We start from the raw sequence: 16,656 nt of genomic DNA on the forward strand, positions 1-16,656 counted from the left end.
CTGCCTCTCCCCCGCAGTCCCCAGGAACGCAGGACGTTCCTCTCCGAAGCTGGACACAGCTGTTCACGGCATTGCTCCGTGTGGGTTATAGCGCCGCCTGGGCGATACGTGGCTTTGGCGGCTTGCCCTGGGACCCAGCGCTTTCCACGCTGTCCGGAGGCAGGAAACGGCTCAGTGCTAGAGCCGCAGGGAGGAAAGGGAAGGGAATGAAATCTGGGACTTCGAGGCATTTGTCTCCTTGTCTTAAATTCTCCTCTGAGTTTTCCAGCCTGAGCCCAAAGGCCCCGGCGCAGCAGAGAGCAGGTGCCTGTGGCTCCGGCAGACACCTCCATACCCTGCACTAGAGACCCGTCCTGGGAGCAGCTGAGCTTGCGGGGAGCTTGTCCCCACTGTATGGAGGGGGACAGACACGGAGAGGCCGAAGGACGTACTCAGGGTCTCACAGCCACTTCGGGTTGAGCAAAGCCAGGAGTCCTGACTGGTAGCCCCCTACCCCTGCCTGTAGACAGCTGCCCCCAGGGACCAGGGCTGGCAAACAGCTAAGGGCTCTCGTGCTGTGGGGAAGGAGCAGAGCTGTGTGCTGCGGCTGCCAGGGATTCGCATGGTGGTGCACACTTGGCGTGAGGCTGCCGTCCTGCTAAAGAGCTGCTGCCACCTGGCTCCCCTGGCTGGCGCTTCCCGGGCGTGTGAGCGAGGGGTACGTGCCTGGCAGGGCTGCCCCAGTGATTTCCCTTGCACAGGTGGGGGATGCGCTAACGTTGGCCGACACTGCCAGGCCGTGTGTGTGCTAGGACGCTAACGCAGCAGAGGTTCGTTTGCTGCAGGACGGCCGCAGCTCAGCGTGGAGCGGGCCCTTAGTAAGGCAAAACCCCGCTGGCTGCCGGTGACGGGCCCGTCCCAAGAGCCTGTGCACCTGGCTCTGCGCCATCCCGTCGGCTGCGTGGGCTGGAGGCTGCGCTGCGTTTACTCTTCACGCCAGCCCATGCCCAGCTGGCGGCCCGATGGGTGGGTTGCTGGAGGCCATTGGCAGCAAGTTCCCCATTACACCAGGGATTCATTTGGCCCATGAAGTTAACATCGGTAAGAAGCCACCCGAGCACAGGCTGCTCCGTCTGCAGGAGCGGGCGTGTCTGCCCCAGCACGTCTGCGAGTTGCCTGGTGGGGCCGGTACAGGGAACAGTCACACTCGCTGATGTGATTGAAAGCTAAAAAGAAAGCTAAAGGTGAGTGTGAGGGTGTGCGCTGTGGGGGCATGAGCCTTGCACCCTCCCGCACTGTGAGTATTGCAGGGAGCGCTTTTCCCACCACACCTGCTGCACGGTGACGGCTCAGCTGAGGCAAACCGGCAGGTGCCTTGTGATGCGTGGGGCAGCTGTGCATTGCAGTGCAGAGTTCTGCACCCCAGCAATGGGCTGTAGCTGGGGCAGGGGGTTGCTTTAGGGCCAGTGGGCATTGTGTAGGGCTGGGGCTCCATTTCTGCTCTCTGCTCTGCAGGCCCCGCTCTCCATTCCCCGGGAGTGAGTCCCATGTGTCCCGCTTGTTCTCCTTGGGGAGATTCGGGGCTGATCAGTCTGAAGTGGAGCTGGGGAATCTCGGAGTCTTTCAGTGCTCCGTCTCAGGCCAAAGGCACCGTTCTGACACCAGCCCTGCGCACGGTGGGGGCTGCTGGGCTTGAGGAGTTCAGCCACTCAGCGAGGACAGACTCCTGCTCTCCAGCACCATTGCTCGTTCCAGACGTGCTGATGGCACCCGCTGCACTGCAGGACTCTGCCTAGGAGCCGCAAGGCCGGCCCAGGAACGCACCGTCTGCGCAGCCTCCCTCATGCAACCAGTGGAGGTGGAGGAGTGGGGAGGTGCTGAAGATGCTCCTTGCCTGGGGCGCCATTTGGTTCGGACCCGCCTAGCACCACACAGTGCACGTCTACACTGCGTTAAACCCCCACGGCTGGCCTGTGTCAGCTGACTTGGGCTGGAGCCTGGACACTGCAGTTTGGTAGCCCTGAGTGGGTAATTGCAGTGTGGACGTACTGAGAGCGCTGGCAGTGGGCCTGGCCCATGCTTGCTGCTTAAGCCTCACGGCACCCCCATGAGGAGGGGGAATCCAGTGCAGGAAGAGGAAGGCCCAGACCCAGCCACAGATGTGGATCCCTTTGCTGGCCCGGGGCCTTTGTGACATGCCGTTGCCAGGCAGAGCCCGTGCCGGACCGGGGACTGGAGCTCCGTCCGCCTGCCCCTGCCCTGAGCTTAGATCACAGATTAATTTGTGCTTTCATGCAAACCGTTCTGGCAAAGAAACGAATCATGTGCCTTTGCTACTTCCTCCTCTGCTGTTTGCGTCTCTCGCACACGTACAGCCAGATTCCCACCTGGGCCACGGCAGCGTGAGAGCTCTGGGTGGGGAGGGTCTGGGGAGCGCAGTGCGAGAGGGAAAATGCCATTTTCACGCCCCTGGTACCCCCTGGGCGCACTGAAGAGGGTCCTGGCCCTGGCCCCCAGGGCCGTTCCTGTGCACTACCGGGAGCGCCTGAGCCGTGCTGGCTGCTGCAGCGATCACAGTCCTGACAGGCTGTCACCGGGCCAGGCTCTGCTGTAAAACTCACTGCGAATGGAGATCAACTCTTCTGGGAGTGGTTTAAAGCCCTTGTTTGCACAATGGCTGAAAGCCCCGGGATCGAAGGGAACGGATGGCAAAATGTAATTACATGTTCTGTGGCAAAGTTAAAAAAGCCTCATTTTCCGAGAAAACATCCTAATGATTCCACACGCGGCCCTGCTAGCTGATTCCCTGCGGGGGGATGCTCCCTGGGTGAGATTGGGCCTCGGAGCTGGAACCACCTGGCTTCTCCACCCGCTCTTAGGAGGAAGGGGAAACTCTCTGTAACGGGACCAAGTGCCCCAGTAAATCATAACTATTACAGCCCGGCACACTGCCATTACCAGGGAGCACACAAGCAGTGCTCGGGCCGGTAATCTAGCTGGGCAGACGGCGGCTGGCAAGGCAATGTTTATTTTTGCCCATGCTCATTTTCTGCCTACGTGCTAAATGCTTTTGTAATGTTTTTCCTCTCTCCATGTCTCACTTGAGGGTGGCTGTTCTCTGGAGGTGTGTCTGCCAGCGCAGCCTGCGGACCAGTGCAGAGAGGCGAGAGGAAATTGGAGTTCCTCTCTGAGCTCAGCTTCCTTCTGGGGCCCGATTAATTGCAGGTTGTTCTCTAGAATTACAGATGAGAGCTGTCAGATGACATGCCTGATGGCTGGCTTAATTGGAACCCGATGAGCTGTCTCAGGGCTGCTTTGCACTAGAGTAGATAGCTTTGGAAACCTTGCCGGCTGCAGCTGGGAGCTCTTCCCAGAGCCATCCCTTCTGGGGGTACCAGATCCCTTCCCCCTGTTCCTGCCCCTTGGAAGCATGTGGCAGATGGAAGTTTCAGTCCCCTCCTCCCGGCTCCCCCACTCTGAAGCCATCCTGCTCCTGGGGGTGCTTCCCCCCGACAGAGGTTACAGCCGCCTCCACCCTCTCCCTGGGAGACTGCTCTGCCTCCTTGGCTGTGGGTTTGCTGGGGCCAAAGTTGGGTCTGGTGAGAATTGTGCATTTGCCACAGAAACATAGGTAGAAATTTCCCGTCTTCGCTCCGGTGCTGCAGGAGCCCAGGGGCCCAGTTCCTCCTGGAGACAGTTTGGGGATTTTGGTTAAATGTCTTGTAGTTAAAGCAGGGAACTGGGGCTCTGGAGTTCTGGGTTCAGTTCCCAGCTCTGCCGGACTCCCTGGGTGACCTTGGGGAAAGCACTTCGTATCCCCATCTGTAACACGGGGTTAATGACACCTCCATTCCCTGGTGCTTGTGAGGCATAGTTCATTAACGGTTAAAGTTCTCTGAGCAAGACAGATGGACATTGCCATAGGAGGAAGAAGTAGCCGCATTAGAGCATGGCAACGTACAGCTGTCACTGTCCCCAGCTGCATGGAATTACCCACTCATCCATGTGTCATAGTGCCTATACAGCAAACAGCTAGTGGAGATTCCCTTTTAGCGCAAGTTATTGAGGCCTATTATTTCAGATCAGGAAGGTCCAAGTGCCACCTCTGCAGCCACATGATGTGCAGTGACAAACGTGGAATCTCTGTGCAGTGGTTACCATGGATTTGTTGCAAATATCGATATTACTGATTATTTAGTGGGCAGGTGGTAGGAACAGGCCAGACTGCTTGGCAGGCACTCATGGTCTGGTAGCTTTGTGAGTGCATTGCTCAAATCCCCGGCCCTTTCTATAGGCACACATGGGGCTCCTGAAAATGAGGGGCTAACTGCCCAGCAGGAAGCAGCCACTCTTGCTTCTACTCTTGGAGGGGAGGGATAGCTCAGTGGTTTGAGCATTGGTCTACTAAGCCCAGGGTTGTGAGTTCAATCCTTGAGGGGGCCATTTAGGGAGCTGGGGCAAAAATCTGTCTGGGGATTGGTCCTGCTTTGAGCAGGGGGTTGGACTAGAGACCTCCTGAGGTCCCTTCCAACCCTGAGATTCTATGATTCTCCTGCTACAGCCTGGCGGTCCCTCCTTGCAGTTGCCTGGCTGCTGGGTTCCTGCACAGAGCCTGGCTGCATCTGAGCTGAAGTCAGATTCTTAAAAAACTTCCTGGTAAATGAAAGAAAGATTCTGCCTGTGACTGACAGCTGGAGGCACCTCCCTGCACAGCATGATTGTTTCCAGAAACAGCCCCTTGTCCCAGCCACAGTCCATGGAGCCTGCACTGCCATGGAAAGCAGCAGTGTAGGCAAGTTTGCACCCCGTGAGCCTGCTGGCTGGTAACACTATCGATTTCACAGCACGTCCTTTCCCGTCACAGTTCCCTTCACCTGGGGCTCAATTATCACCTTTATCTGGCTTGCCCGAAATCCCAAATGGAGCACACCTTTCTAATCCCTGCCCCCCCATTCTTGTGACTAGCCCAGGGGCTGTTCTGGGAGGGGTCAGTGAGCACAGGGTGCTGTTCTGCACAAATGACTTTCCAGGATCCCTCTTCGGGTCCCTGTGAGCGATGGGACCAGCCTGCCCAGTTTTATCTGTATCCACATGTGGGTGCAGGGGTTTGGGTTGTCCTGCTGTAACGATACTGAGCAGTTGTGAAATCCTGGTCTACCCCAGGGTTCGAGTAGGCATCCTAGGAAGACTTGGGATATTCAGGCCTGTGTCTCACGTTCCCAGTTCAGAGAGCCTGCTCCTATGTCACTCCGCTTGGCTTCCTAAAGCTAGCCAGAGAGCTAAAGGCAGGGGTTCTCAATCTGGGGGTTGGGACTCTTAGGGGGCACGAGCTGTCAGCCTCCACCCCAAACCCCGCTTTGCCTCCAGCATTTATAATAGTGTTAAATATGTAACAACGTGTTTTTAATTTATAAGGGGGGGGGGGTCGCACTCAGAGACTTGCTGTGTGACGGGCACCAGTGAAGATGTTTGAGAACCACTGGCTTAGGGGATCTGCTTTAGCATGTGTGAATTACTGCACCCTAGTTTGAAATCTTTGCAAACAGGATTGTGATGGTGGCAAATACTAGCCAGGCCATGGATTGCTTTGCTGCAGTCTGAAGTGAGTACATCTCTCCCCTTTAGCTAGTGTTGGAGGAGCACATCTCCAGCTAACAAAACGAAACACTTTGCAGGTTGGCGCTCGGACAGTATTTCACCTGGATTTACAGTTTAGCTTCGATACTTCAGCGCCTAGACTGCAAGTCTCTTGTCTGATGTCATGGGTTTTTCTTTAACCTTTTTTCTTGTCCAGTGAGGATAGTATGTGGGATAGGCTCTGGATTAGTGCAGGGTTTGCAGAGAATTCAGTGGTGCTGTAAAGCCGTGTGTTCCGGAGACACATAAATAGAAAGTGCTGGATGCATTTGAAATGGAAAAGCCACATACTTGAGCCATATTCCTAGCTGCTCCAGTCTGCGTCGTGTCTCCTATTCCCTGCAGTGTCCTTTTAGATCTGAAAACAAAGGGCTTCCCACCCATCCTCAGCACAATGGTAACTGTGGATGGCGGGACCCATGTGCAGCGAGGCCAGCAAGCGTGTGGTGATGTAAGAAGGATGAAAATGGAACGTAAAGAACTGAGTCCAGACAGTTCATGTTGTCGTTAGTGTTGTTTGCACTCGAATGGCCCCAGTTCACCTGAGGATCCCCAAGCACGTCAATGGCCGCAATTAACCCTCATAGCGCCCTGGGCTGTAGATCGTGGCCCGTCCTCCAGGCAATGAAGTGACTCAGTCAGTGCTGGAGTTCACGTCCCTTCCCGGTACCCTGCCCTCTACCCTGCCTGGCACAGCAGGCACTCGTGCCTGGGGCTGGATGTGGTAGCAGCTGAGGGAGGAAGGCAGGGCACTGCTTGTCAGGCAGCCAGTAAGGCAAGCGATAATACGCCGCTGCCTGGAGCAAGGGGCCAGGTGCGGGGGAGACAGCCCTGAAGCGGCTGCCCCAGAGCGGGGGCAAAGCTGGTCAGAACTGGGAAGCTGCCAGTGGCCCCTGAGAGGGATGGAGCAGAAAGCAAAGCCTGAGTTCAAAGCCTGCGTTTCTCTTTCTGTGAAGGAGAGACACCTCCTTGCTGAGACTGGGCGTGGCAGCGTTATTTGGGGGCTGGGGGAGAAGCCGACACTGTCCCGTGGTGCATGTCGTGCTTTGCCAGCCTGCTGACAGTGCGCTGGCACAGGCACCGGTCGGCCCATGCTGGGCTTGGGACCAGCCCTCGCCTTATGTCCGAGGAGAAGAGAGGCTGGTTCACTGAGTGCTCAACACGTGCACTTACGTGACTCACCAAACGCTTTCCAGACCCCAGTTACCGTCACAGAACTCCTGAGCCCCGCGGGGCGAGGCCAGCGGGCTGTTCGCTCACTCACACGTGCTCAGGGGCTGTGCTGAACGGGGCCCAGAGGAGTCACTGACAGCAGTGGCTGCACCTGCAGAGTGGTTACACACATCACCGTTAGCAGGGCTTTGCAGCCATTGCCAGTCACTGGGCTGCGAACAGGGACACGGTCAGTACAGAGAGAGAGGAACTGGCAATCTGCCACAAGTGGGTAGTCATGTGACCTGATGACTCGTGAGTTCTTAAAATGACCAGGGGGGAGGGGCGGGGACACTTGGACCAAATTCATTTATTTCAGTTTTTTAAATTTGAGAGCAAACAGGCGATTTCTCCCCTCTCTGTCTGGGAGCTGTTGGGTCAGTGGAGTTGCTGTGGGTTGCATGTGGCTCTGGGTTAGCTAATGCAGCAGCAGTGACTAGCACTGCTCCCTTTTGCTTACACATGCTGGTCCCCACTGTTGCTAATAACAGCACACGTGGCCTGATGGCCATTGACTAGTTGATCCTACGTCCCCTGTGGGGTAGGAGCTGGCTTGTGTGTGCTGCTCCCATTGTATAAACGGGGCAACAGATACGAGAGGTGGTCACTTGCCCAGTGCTACAGAAGCAACTGTATCACAGCACTAGGCTTACTCCTGGGGGAATTCTGCACCACTGTGCACACACAGAATTCATGTCCCTCGCAGATTTCTTTGCTTCCCTGCAGAAAAATGACTTTCTGATGGGGAAGCAAAGGGAAGCCACGAGAGCGGTCATGCGACCCACCCCAGCAGTATGTTTCAGGTGCCCAGGGCAGCCAGCAGAGATGTAAATCACTGTGGGGCAGGGGGCGGGACTGGGGAAGACCCGGCTGGTGGCTCCTACCCTGCGCTGGGCTCAGCTGCTAGTCCCGTTGGGTTGGGGAGGTTGGGACTTCCTCTTCCCCTGCACAGCATCCATGACTGGGTCAGACCCACCCCCAGATTTCTCTCCCGGCTGCATGAAGCTCTGCAAACTCCCCCCCCACCCCCGCTTCCTGCAGCCTTTGCTCTTCAGCTGCAGGGGGAGGGATCACTGTACTGGGAGTTGGTCCCCCATCTGCCCAACCCCCGTGCATCCAGACCCTCCCGTTGAGCCTCACCCCCCCTGCCAAGCCCCACTTGCCCTGCTTCTGGACCACCCTGACGAGTCACCCACCCCCAGATCCCCACCCCACTGAGCCCCAACCAGCTGCACCTGGATCCCCACCCCTCTGAGCCCAGCATTTGGACCCCCCACACCCAGCCCCCCCTCCGCTGAGCTCCAACCACCTTCATCAGGACCCCCCTGCAGAGTCCCAACCGCTGCACCCAGAAACCTCCAACAAATCCCTGTCTGTGCAGATCCCCCCCTGCACTCAGATCCCCCACTGAGCCACCTGCATCCAGATTGCCCCACACAGAGCCCTGGCATCCCGCACCTGGATTCCCCCACACTGAGCCCCTCCACATTTGGCTCCAGCTGGGCTGAGCCTGCCTGCCCACACCTGGTGCACCTGGCACAGAGGGGCAGGGCCCTGGGGTGTTTCTGGGGCAGGCTGGGTCCTTGCGCTGTGTCAGGGATGGGTGCAGCCTCGTCGCTGAGTCTGTGTCCTGGGGGGGAGCTGCAGAGTGATCTCCCACCTCTGTGCAGCTAGTGGCCTGTGCTCCCCACTGCCAGGCTGGAGCCTCCACATTTATTTGACAGATAAAATTTGCAGAATTTTAAAATATTGTGTGCAGAATTTTTAAATTTTTGGTGCAGAATGTCCTCAGGAATAAAGACCAGGAGTGAGCACAGGACTGGGAGCCAGGAACACCTGCATCCTCGTCCTGGCTGTGCCACTGTCTGTCTGTGTGACCTTGTCACTCATCCTGTGTGGATCCATTTCCCACGCTGTAGAGGGGGAGACTAGTGCCCACAGGCATTCACACCCGCCTGCTTCCCATGGGGAATGTGGTGATTATTAACTATTGCTTGTACAAAGCATTTGTGTTGTGCTCATCACCATAGACACTGTGATGGAGTCTCTCATGCTTGCTAAGTGTCATTAGATCCGTGGTGGTAGAGCAGGCAGTTGAGGGAAAAGAGACTTGGATTCTAAAAGGCCACGTGGTCGCTGTTTAACGGCACCGGTACATAAAATGTAGGTACTGAAACAAGTTGACAAAAAAAAACAGGAGTACTTGTGGCACCTTAAAGACTAACAAATTTATTTAAGCATGAGCTATCGTGAGCTAAAGCTCACTTCTTCGGATGCATGTTGACAAAGTCCTTTTAATCCACGTAGTGGGGAACACTCAGCATCCCAGACAATTTGTTGTTGGCTTTGATAGTGAAATGTATAAATAGCTGTGATGTTACAGAACAGAGCAGCCACTGAGGAGTGTTTGATGTAGCTACAGACGACTGACTGCACAGTCGTGGGATGTGGAGCTCTGCAGGACTCTGCAGGTATTAAAAGTGGGCACTGTTTGGCCATGGGCAGGGACAATGGTGTCTTTCCACATTGTGGAACTCAGATGTGAAATTGCAGAACTACTAACTGTCATCTGTAACCTATCATTTAAATCAGCTTCTGTACCAAATGACTGGAGGATAGCTAATGTGACGCCAATTTTTAAAAAGGGCTCCAGAGGTGATCCCAGCAATTACAGGCTAGTAAGCCTGACTTCAGTACCCGGCAAACTGGTTGGAAACTATAGTAAAGAACAAAATTGTCAGACACACAGATGAACATGATTTGTTGGGGAAGAGTCAACATGGTTTTTGTAAATGGAAATCATGCCTCACCAATCTACTAGAATGCTTTGAGGAGGTCAACAAGCATGTGGGCAAGGGGGACCCAGTGGATATAGTGTACTTAGATTTTCAGAAAGCCTGTGACAAGGTCCCTCACCAAAGGCTCTAAAGCAAAGTAAGCTGTCATGGGATAAGAGGGAAGGTTCTCTCATGGATCGGTAACTGGTTAAAAGATAGGAAACAGAGGGTAGGAATAAATGGTCAGTTTTCAGAATGGAGAGAGGTAAATAGTGGTGTCCCCCAGGGGTCTGTACTGTATTTTTTCACACATCACACAATCAACTTGTGGAACTCCTTGGCAGAGGATGTTATAATCTTTGCCTTCACAACAGGATTCAAAATAGAACTAGATAAGTTCCTAGAGGATAGGTCCATCAATGGCTATTAGCCAGGATGGGCAGGGATGGTGTCCCAAGCCTCTGTTAGCCAGAAGCTGGGAATGGGCGACAGGGGATGGATCACTTGATGATTCCTTGTTCCATTCATTCCCTCTAGGGCACCTGGCATTGGCCATTGTCGGTAGACAGGATACTGGGGTAGATGGACCTTTGGTCTGACCCACTAGGGCCACTTTTAAGTTCTTATGTAAGTTCTTATTTTTATCAACCAAACTTGTAATCTCACCAAAAATATATAAACTTAATTTGACAGGATCTGTTTTTCATAAACCCATGTTGATATGCATTACTTACATTACCCTATTTTAATTATTAATCGAGTCCCACATCAGCCACTCTATTATCTTACCCGGGATTGATGTCAGGCTGACAGAGCTATAACGACACAGGTCATCCTGATTACACTTTTTAAATATTGGCACAACATTCGCTTTCTTCCAGTCTTCTGGAAATTCCCCAATCCTCCATGACTTATTGAAAATCAATATTAACAGTCCAGCGAGCTCCTCAGCCAGCTCTTTTCAAGCTTTTCAATGCAGGTTACCCTGACTTGCTGATTTTAAAATGTCTGACTTTAATAGCTTCTATTTAATATCCAGATACATTGGTGGAATGGAGAGAGTGTTATCAGCACCATACAATGAGATTGCATACATCTGTTTTTCCCTAAATACAGAATAGAAATGTTTATGGAACTCTCCTGCCTTTTCTGCATTATTGTTGATAATTCTACTATTTCCATCTAGTAATGGACCAATACCATTGTCGGGATTCTTTTTGTTCCTAGTATATTTTTAAAAATGCTTTCTTACTGTCCTTAACTCTGCTGGCCATAGACGTCGTATGTTCCTTTGCTTCCCTTTTCAGTTTTCTACAGTTCCTAAATTCTGATATATATTCATTTCTATCAACTTTCCCATTCTTCCATTTGTTGTGGTGTATGTGTATATGTGTAAACATATATTATTTTTTATGGCTGCCTTCACTTATCCTCTAAACCAGGTGGGTTTTTTAAACCAGTACAGCCTTCTTCCTCAATTGTGGGATTGTGTTTTTTTGGGCAGCTAGTAAAGTGTTCTTAAATGATTCCCAGTTATCATTCAGATTTTTCTGATTAAATTGTTCCTCCCAACTGATTTGGCTCATATTCGTTTTCAGCTTTGTGAAATTGGCCCTGTTAAAACACCAAGTATATATAACTGGTCTGAAATTCATTGTGCTTGGACATTATAAATGTGATCCAATCATGGTGACTTATACCTAAGTTACCATTAACTTTTAGTTCTGTGATCTGTTAGGACAAAGTCTAATAAAGAATTCCCCTGTCTTGAGTTAGGAAATTGTCATCTATAATGTTTAGAAATTCCAAAAATGTTTTAGTACTGGCAGCATGAGACCTGCAATATATGTCGCTCAAATTGAAGTCCCCCATGATCACACAGCTTTTCTTCCTACACATTATAGATAGGTGCATAAGGAGCCCGTCATCCTGTTCCCTAGTGTAATTCGGGGTCTGTAGCAGACACCAGCTAATACCCCATCTTGTGCTTGCTCCGTTGGACACTGATCCATAAGCATTCAGGAGCACTGTCTTCTGAGTTACCAGTCACCCAGACACAGCTGATACCATTTTTGACACAGCGTGCCCCTCCCCCTCCCTTTTGCCTACCCAGTCCCAGTAGGTGATAACCGTTGATTGTAACAGTGCAGTGATTGGCATCACCCCACCAGGTATCAGCAGCACCAGCTAGGTGGCCTTTACGCTCACGATGAGTTAGGCTAAGATTTTGTCATGGATATTTTTAGTAAAAGTCAGGGACAGGTCACGGGCATTTTTCTTTATTGCTCATGACCTGTCCCTGACTTTTACTAAAAATATCCATGATAAAATGGGAAGGGGCTGGGCAGCGGGAGGGGGGTGGGGGCTGGGAGCTCTGGGCCCCCCCATCACTCATGAGGGCTCAGAGCTCCAAGTAACCCCTGCCCCCAGTGGCGGAGGGGAGCTGCAGGGTCCCCATGCTCCCTCCCCAGTGGCAGGGAGCTGTGGAAATCCCCCTTTCACCACTGCAGTGGGGAGCTTCCGGGGTCCCCCTGCCCCATGGCCAGGGAGCGGCCGGGGTCCCCCTGCTCCACGGCAGCTGGCAGGGAGGTGCAGGTGTCCCCCTGCTGCCGCAGCTGGTGGGGAGCTGCGTGGATCCTCCTGTCCTCTGCGGAGGCTGGGAGCTGCGGGGTACCCCCTGCCTGTGGCAGCTGGGAGCTGCAGGGTACCCCCTGCCTGTGGCAGCTGGGAGCTGCAGGGTACCCCTGCTGCCCATGGTGGCTGGGAGCTTGGGGGCTGGCTGCCTCAGGCGGCAGCGGTACCTCACAGCTCCCTGCCGCTGCGGGAGGCGGCGGGACCCTGCAGCTCCCAGCCACTGGGGCTGAAGTCACGGAAGTCTTTGGAAGTCATGGATTCCATGATTTCTGCTCCCTCGGCATCAAAATTGTAGCCTTAACGATGAGCAATTCTGATTCCTCTTGGCGGTTACCCAGGCTCCTCGCACTGGTGTGTAGGCAATTTAAGAATTTCTTCTCTCCACGGCCTTTGGTTCCTTCATTAATTTTGTCTTCAACATCTCAATTTTGTGTTGACTGGAGGCTCGTGTTTCCCTCTTTTTACCCTCCCCGATGCTGTTAGTTTATCCCCCTCCTGACTCCTATGGCTAGCCTGTCCCCGAGGAGATTGGTCCCCCAGCTACCGAGGTCACAATAGCCCCATTGACATCCCCACTGATTTACGGCTGCTTGAGTTTGTCACCTCGTGTTGCTGATTTTTCTTCTCTGTCTCTCCTAGAGATAGAACGGATAATCCAGGTGGACTTGGACCTGAAGTACAAGACCAACATCCGAGAGCTGTTTGAGGAGTTTGATCATTTCCCGCAAGGAGCCGTCATTGGGATAGCCAGAGAGATGCAGCCTGTCTACAGGTACGGCAGTGGGCCTGGCACTCAGCAGAGGTGGGGAGACAGCAGCTGGCGTCCCTGTGCTGTGCTCGCGGGGAGACTTACTCTGCAGAGCAACGTGCAGAGATCCCGTGAGTCCTGCTTACTGGGGCTGTGTGTTGGGGATATTCAGAGGCTAGTGTCTGCGTGAAGAGAAACATGCAGGACACTGTTCTTTGCCTAAGACCTTAACTCCATGTGTCACTTTGGACAGAGCGGCCAAAACTTGTAAACCTGAGTTCCTGAAGTCCGTACATAGGCTCCCTGGACGTGGCCTGGCTCCCGGCCATGCTCCCAGAGGAGTCGCTGTGACGTCTGGGTGCTAAGGCCGCTTCTCTTTAGGTGCCTACAGCTGGATTTAGGAGCCTAACTCTGGGCTTCTACATTCAAAACCTTGGCCGCAAAGATTCAGTTCTGTCAGAGCAGCGACGTTTCCCCAGGCCGAGGTGGGTGCAGGTGTGACAGCTGCATGTGTGTTTTGCTAATCTGATCATTGAGCCGAGCCAGGTTCTAATCACAGGTTCTGCGCAGCGCGGCCCTCCTGCTAGCCTCTCTGCTCCCCACTGGGGGCCGGGGGCGTGGCATCGCGGTGATGCTAGGTGTCAAGGGGTCACACCCTCCACTGCCTGCACTGAATTCAGACCACGTCCAGTGCTAACAAGTGACCCCAGCCAGGGAATCACTGACCCCAAACATGGAGCACCTCCATATTAGGAGCCACTCTTGGCTCCTTGCACTTGAATTGTTCTGTGCCTGCAGTGAAATGAAAGAACCAGAGGGAGGAAAGTGAGGCTTTGAATTGCCTGAAGGATTCTGCTGGAGCGCTGAGTGTACAGGCTGGGATATATTGACTTGCATGTTGTGTAGATGTGGATTTCTCACATGTGCTGGAGGCTACTGCGCTTGCAGGTGCTGATTTCAGTTGCAGTCAATGATTTTTGTACTGAAAAACGTCCTTTGCTCTAAGATACATTTGTACGAACGCTGAAGGCTACACATTGTTAACACTCTCAATAATCCTGCTTTGCAAGCTCGCCCCAGGTGGAGAACCCAGGAGTTCGAGGCACGGCCTGCTCCAACAGTGCCAAAAACGTTTCCAGTCACAGTCACGAGGCCTGGCAGGGGGCAGGCGAATGGCATTTCCAGTGGGGAGCCTGGCTGGGTAGCTAGTGCCTCCGAGGAGCCCCTGGCTGATGACCCTACGCACCATGTAGAAATCGACAAAGGAGACTAGGGAGAGAAACCCTTTTCCCTTCTCTCTATCCCTGACACACAGCACCTCGGATCACTAGAGCTAGAGGTGTTCACACGGCTTCAGATCTTTTTAAATATGTGTAACGGCTTCCGAGAGCGCTGGGATTTCTCTAAGGAAACGTGACTGCTTCCAGTGAGAGTCACTGACCCGGGACTTGGCCTGGTTGCTAAAACACCGTAATCTTCTTGAAATGTTTTTCTGTGTGATTAGGGGCCATCTCCAAGCTGTGCCTTGGCTTCACGTTGTGAGTCCTCTTGCAGCATGAGCTCAGTGGGATCATGGATCTGGATTCACACGCTGATGAGCTCCTCACACAGTAATTGTCCAACGTGGGTGTCTCTTGGCACCGTTTAGTAACTTGTGCTCAAAAGGAAACCCAGAGTGAGGTCCTGTTTCCTTTTCAGAGAGAGAAATGTGGGTCAGGTTTCAGGCCATCAGTGAGGTGTAGGAAATGGATGTTTTTGCTTCCTTAACTGAGTGAGGCTGGTGGATAAGGAGGGGCCGGGGTTTCCAGGGCTGTCGCCCTTCACCACTGCAAATCCCAGTGGCTGGGAAGTGAAGGTAACAGAGTTCTGGCATCCCGCGTCACAGCCAGAGCTGAGTGTGCACCCACGAGGCCCAGCGCTTCACAGAGCTCCCCGTGGCACCTCAGTAAGTAGCCGCGTGTTCAGAAGAGCCCAGCGGTTGGGAGCTGAGCCATTCTGACAGCTTGGTCTTGCGTGATGAGGGTGACATTGCCCCGGAGCCTCAAGCGAGCGCCAAGCTGCAGAGTGTCAGTGGTGATGCAAGACTATCCAGTGCAACGGGAACCTGATCCATTGTTTTAAAGGAGTTGAAGGTATGTCAGGGTCTTTTCCTGTCCCTGCAGCTATGCCCATCCGCCACTCCCCCTCCTGCCAGGTTTACAGGGGTTACAAACTCTTATTTAAACATAAGAACATGAGAACGGCTGTATGGGCCAGACCAAAGGTCCATCCAGCCCAGTATCCTGTCTACCGACAGTGGCCAATGCCAGGTGCCCCTGAGGGAGTGACCTAACAGGCAATGATCAAGTGATCTCTCTCCCGACATCCATCTCCATCCTCTGACGAACAGAGGCTAGGGACACCATTCTTACCCATCCTGGCTAATAGCCATTTATGGACTTTAAAACCAAACCCCACCCATGCTGCTGTGTGAAAGAGCCACATGGACCGGGAGCCTGGCAGGCCAGCTGTTCGGGGACACCGCGGCACCACGGTACACAAGGGGCTGCCCTGGGCACAGAGTAACCGAACCCAAGGGATGTGTCTCTGCATCGCTCACCTCTAGTGACCATACACAAGGCCTGTAAGGGTGGCAGGGAAGAAACGCTTCAGACAGTGGCTTTGAGTTTGACGAATCCCCACAACTTCACCACAGCTTTGGAGACAGACGAGCCTAAAACACAAACGATAAGGACGGTGGTGTGAGGGCAATGCCAGGCTCCTTGGTGTGCAGAGGGAAAGTTGTCATTGAAGAGAAATGCAGGGGAGTGATCTGAGTGCAGACCAGGGAGTGGTGCTAGGCTGGCAGACCAGGTACCAGCTCATGCCAAGGTCTCCAGGTCCCAACTGAGCACAGACACACCCACAGCTCTGACTGGACTGGGGGCTATGGGTTTAGTGTTAGACTGTACTGAATGCTTGTGAGTTGCTGTCTGCATTAATCTCACATATTACCTTGTAATATGGGATGCAGATATTCTGTTCAAGCATTGGTGCAGTAAGCCCCTGTGACTGTGTAATCACCAGACAGGGGAGAGAGAATTAACTAGGGTAAAGGGCTGGTCTCCAACAGAAGGCGTTACATCCTGGCCAGCGGGGAAGGCCCATCAACACCAGATGGGCTAGTGTGGGGCGTTAAAGAAGACAAAAGCCTTTGTTGCTCTGCTCTTCCCCCACCCCAGTGAAGATGAGTCTTGCAAGTGGCTTCCTCCCGTCAGCTGAGTTCACAGCCCAGGGCACATGGGGGGATGGGAATAAAAACCCCTAAAAGGGCGGACTGGACTCTGGGGGGAAGGTTTCTAGGCACAAGCAAGAGAACCCCAGTGCTTAGCTGGGGTTAGCCCTAGAGGACATATAGAGCCTGCCTTTTATAGAAGCTTCTAGTACCTTTGGAAGCTCAAGACTGTAGCTCATTTGCGTAGGTACGTTTACCTGCTTTAACCTTCTTCTTTACACTCTTGTTTCCTTTTCCTATTTAATCCATCTTTAGTTGGCTCATTATAGGATTGGCTACAAGTGTTGTCGTTTGGTGTGAGATCTAAGGTGCAATTGACCTCGGGAAAGTGGCTGTTCCTTTGGGACTGGGAGTAACTTGAATATTGCTGTGATCCTTGGTGTAAGGGCCCATCT

At 53.3% G+C, this 16,656-nt stretch overlaps 1 protein-coding gene across 2 annotated transcripts in view; it reads left to right on the plus strand.

Annotated features, from left to right (window-relative positions):
* Window positions 1-16,656, plus strand: part of XXYLT1 (xyloside xylosyltransferase 1) — an 83,153-nt gene that overhangs the window by 39,004 nt on the left and 27,493 nt on the right. The window contains exon 3 of one of the 2 annotated variants that reach the window (XM_039488143.1): window positions 12,879-13,118. In XM_039488143.1, coding sequence (XP_039344077.1) covers window positions 12,879-13,118 — 240 coding nt within the window. The remainder of the gene's footprint in view (window positions 1-12,878; window positions 13,119-16,656) is intronic. The other variant, XM_039488142.1, reaches the window with a different exon arrangement.

The sequence above is a fragment of the Mauremys reevesii genome, linkage group 9 (assembly GCF_016161935.1).
Source record: "Mauremys reevesii isolate NIE-2019 linkage group 9, ASM1616193v1, whole genome shotgun sequence".
Classification (NCBI taxonomy): Eukaryota; Metazoa; Chordata; order Testudines; family Geoemydidae; genus Mauremys; species Mauremys reevesii.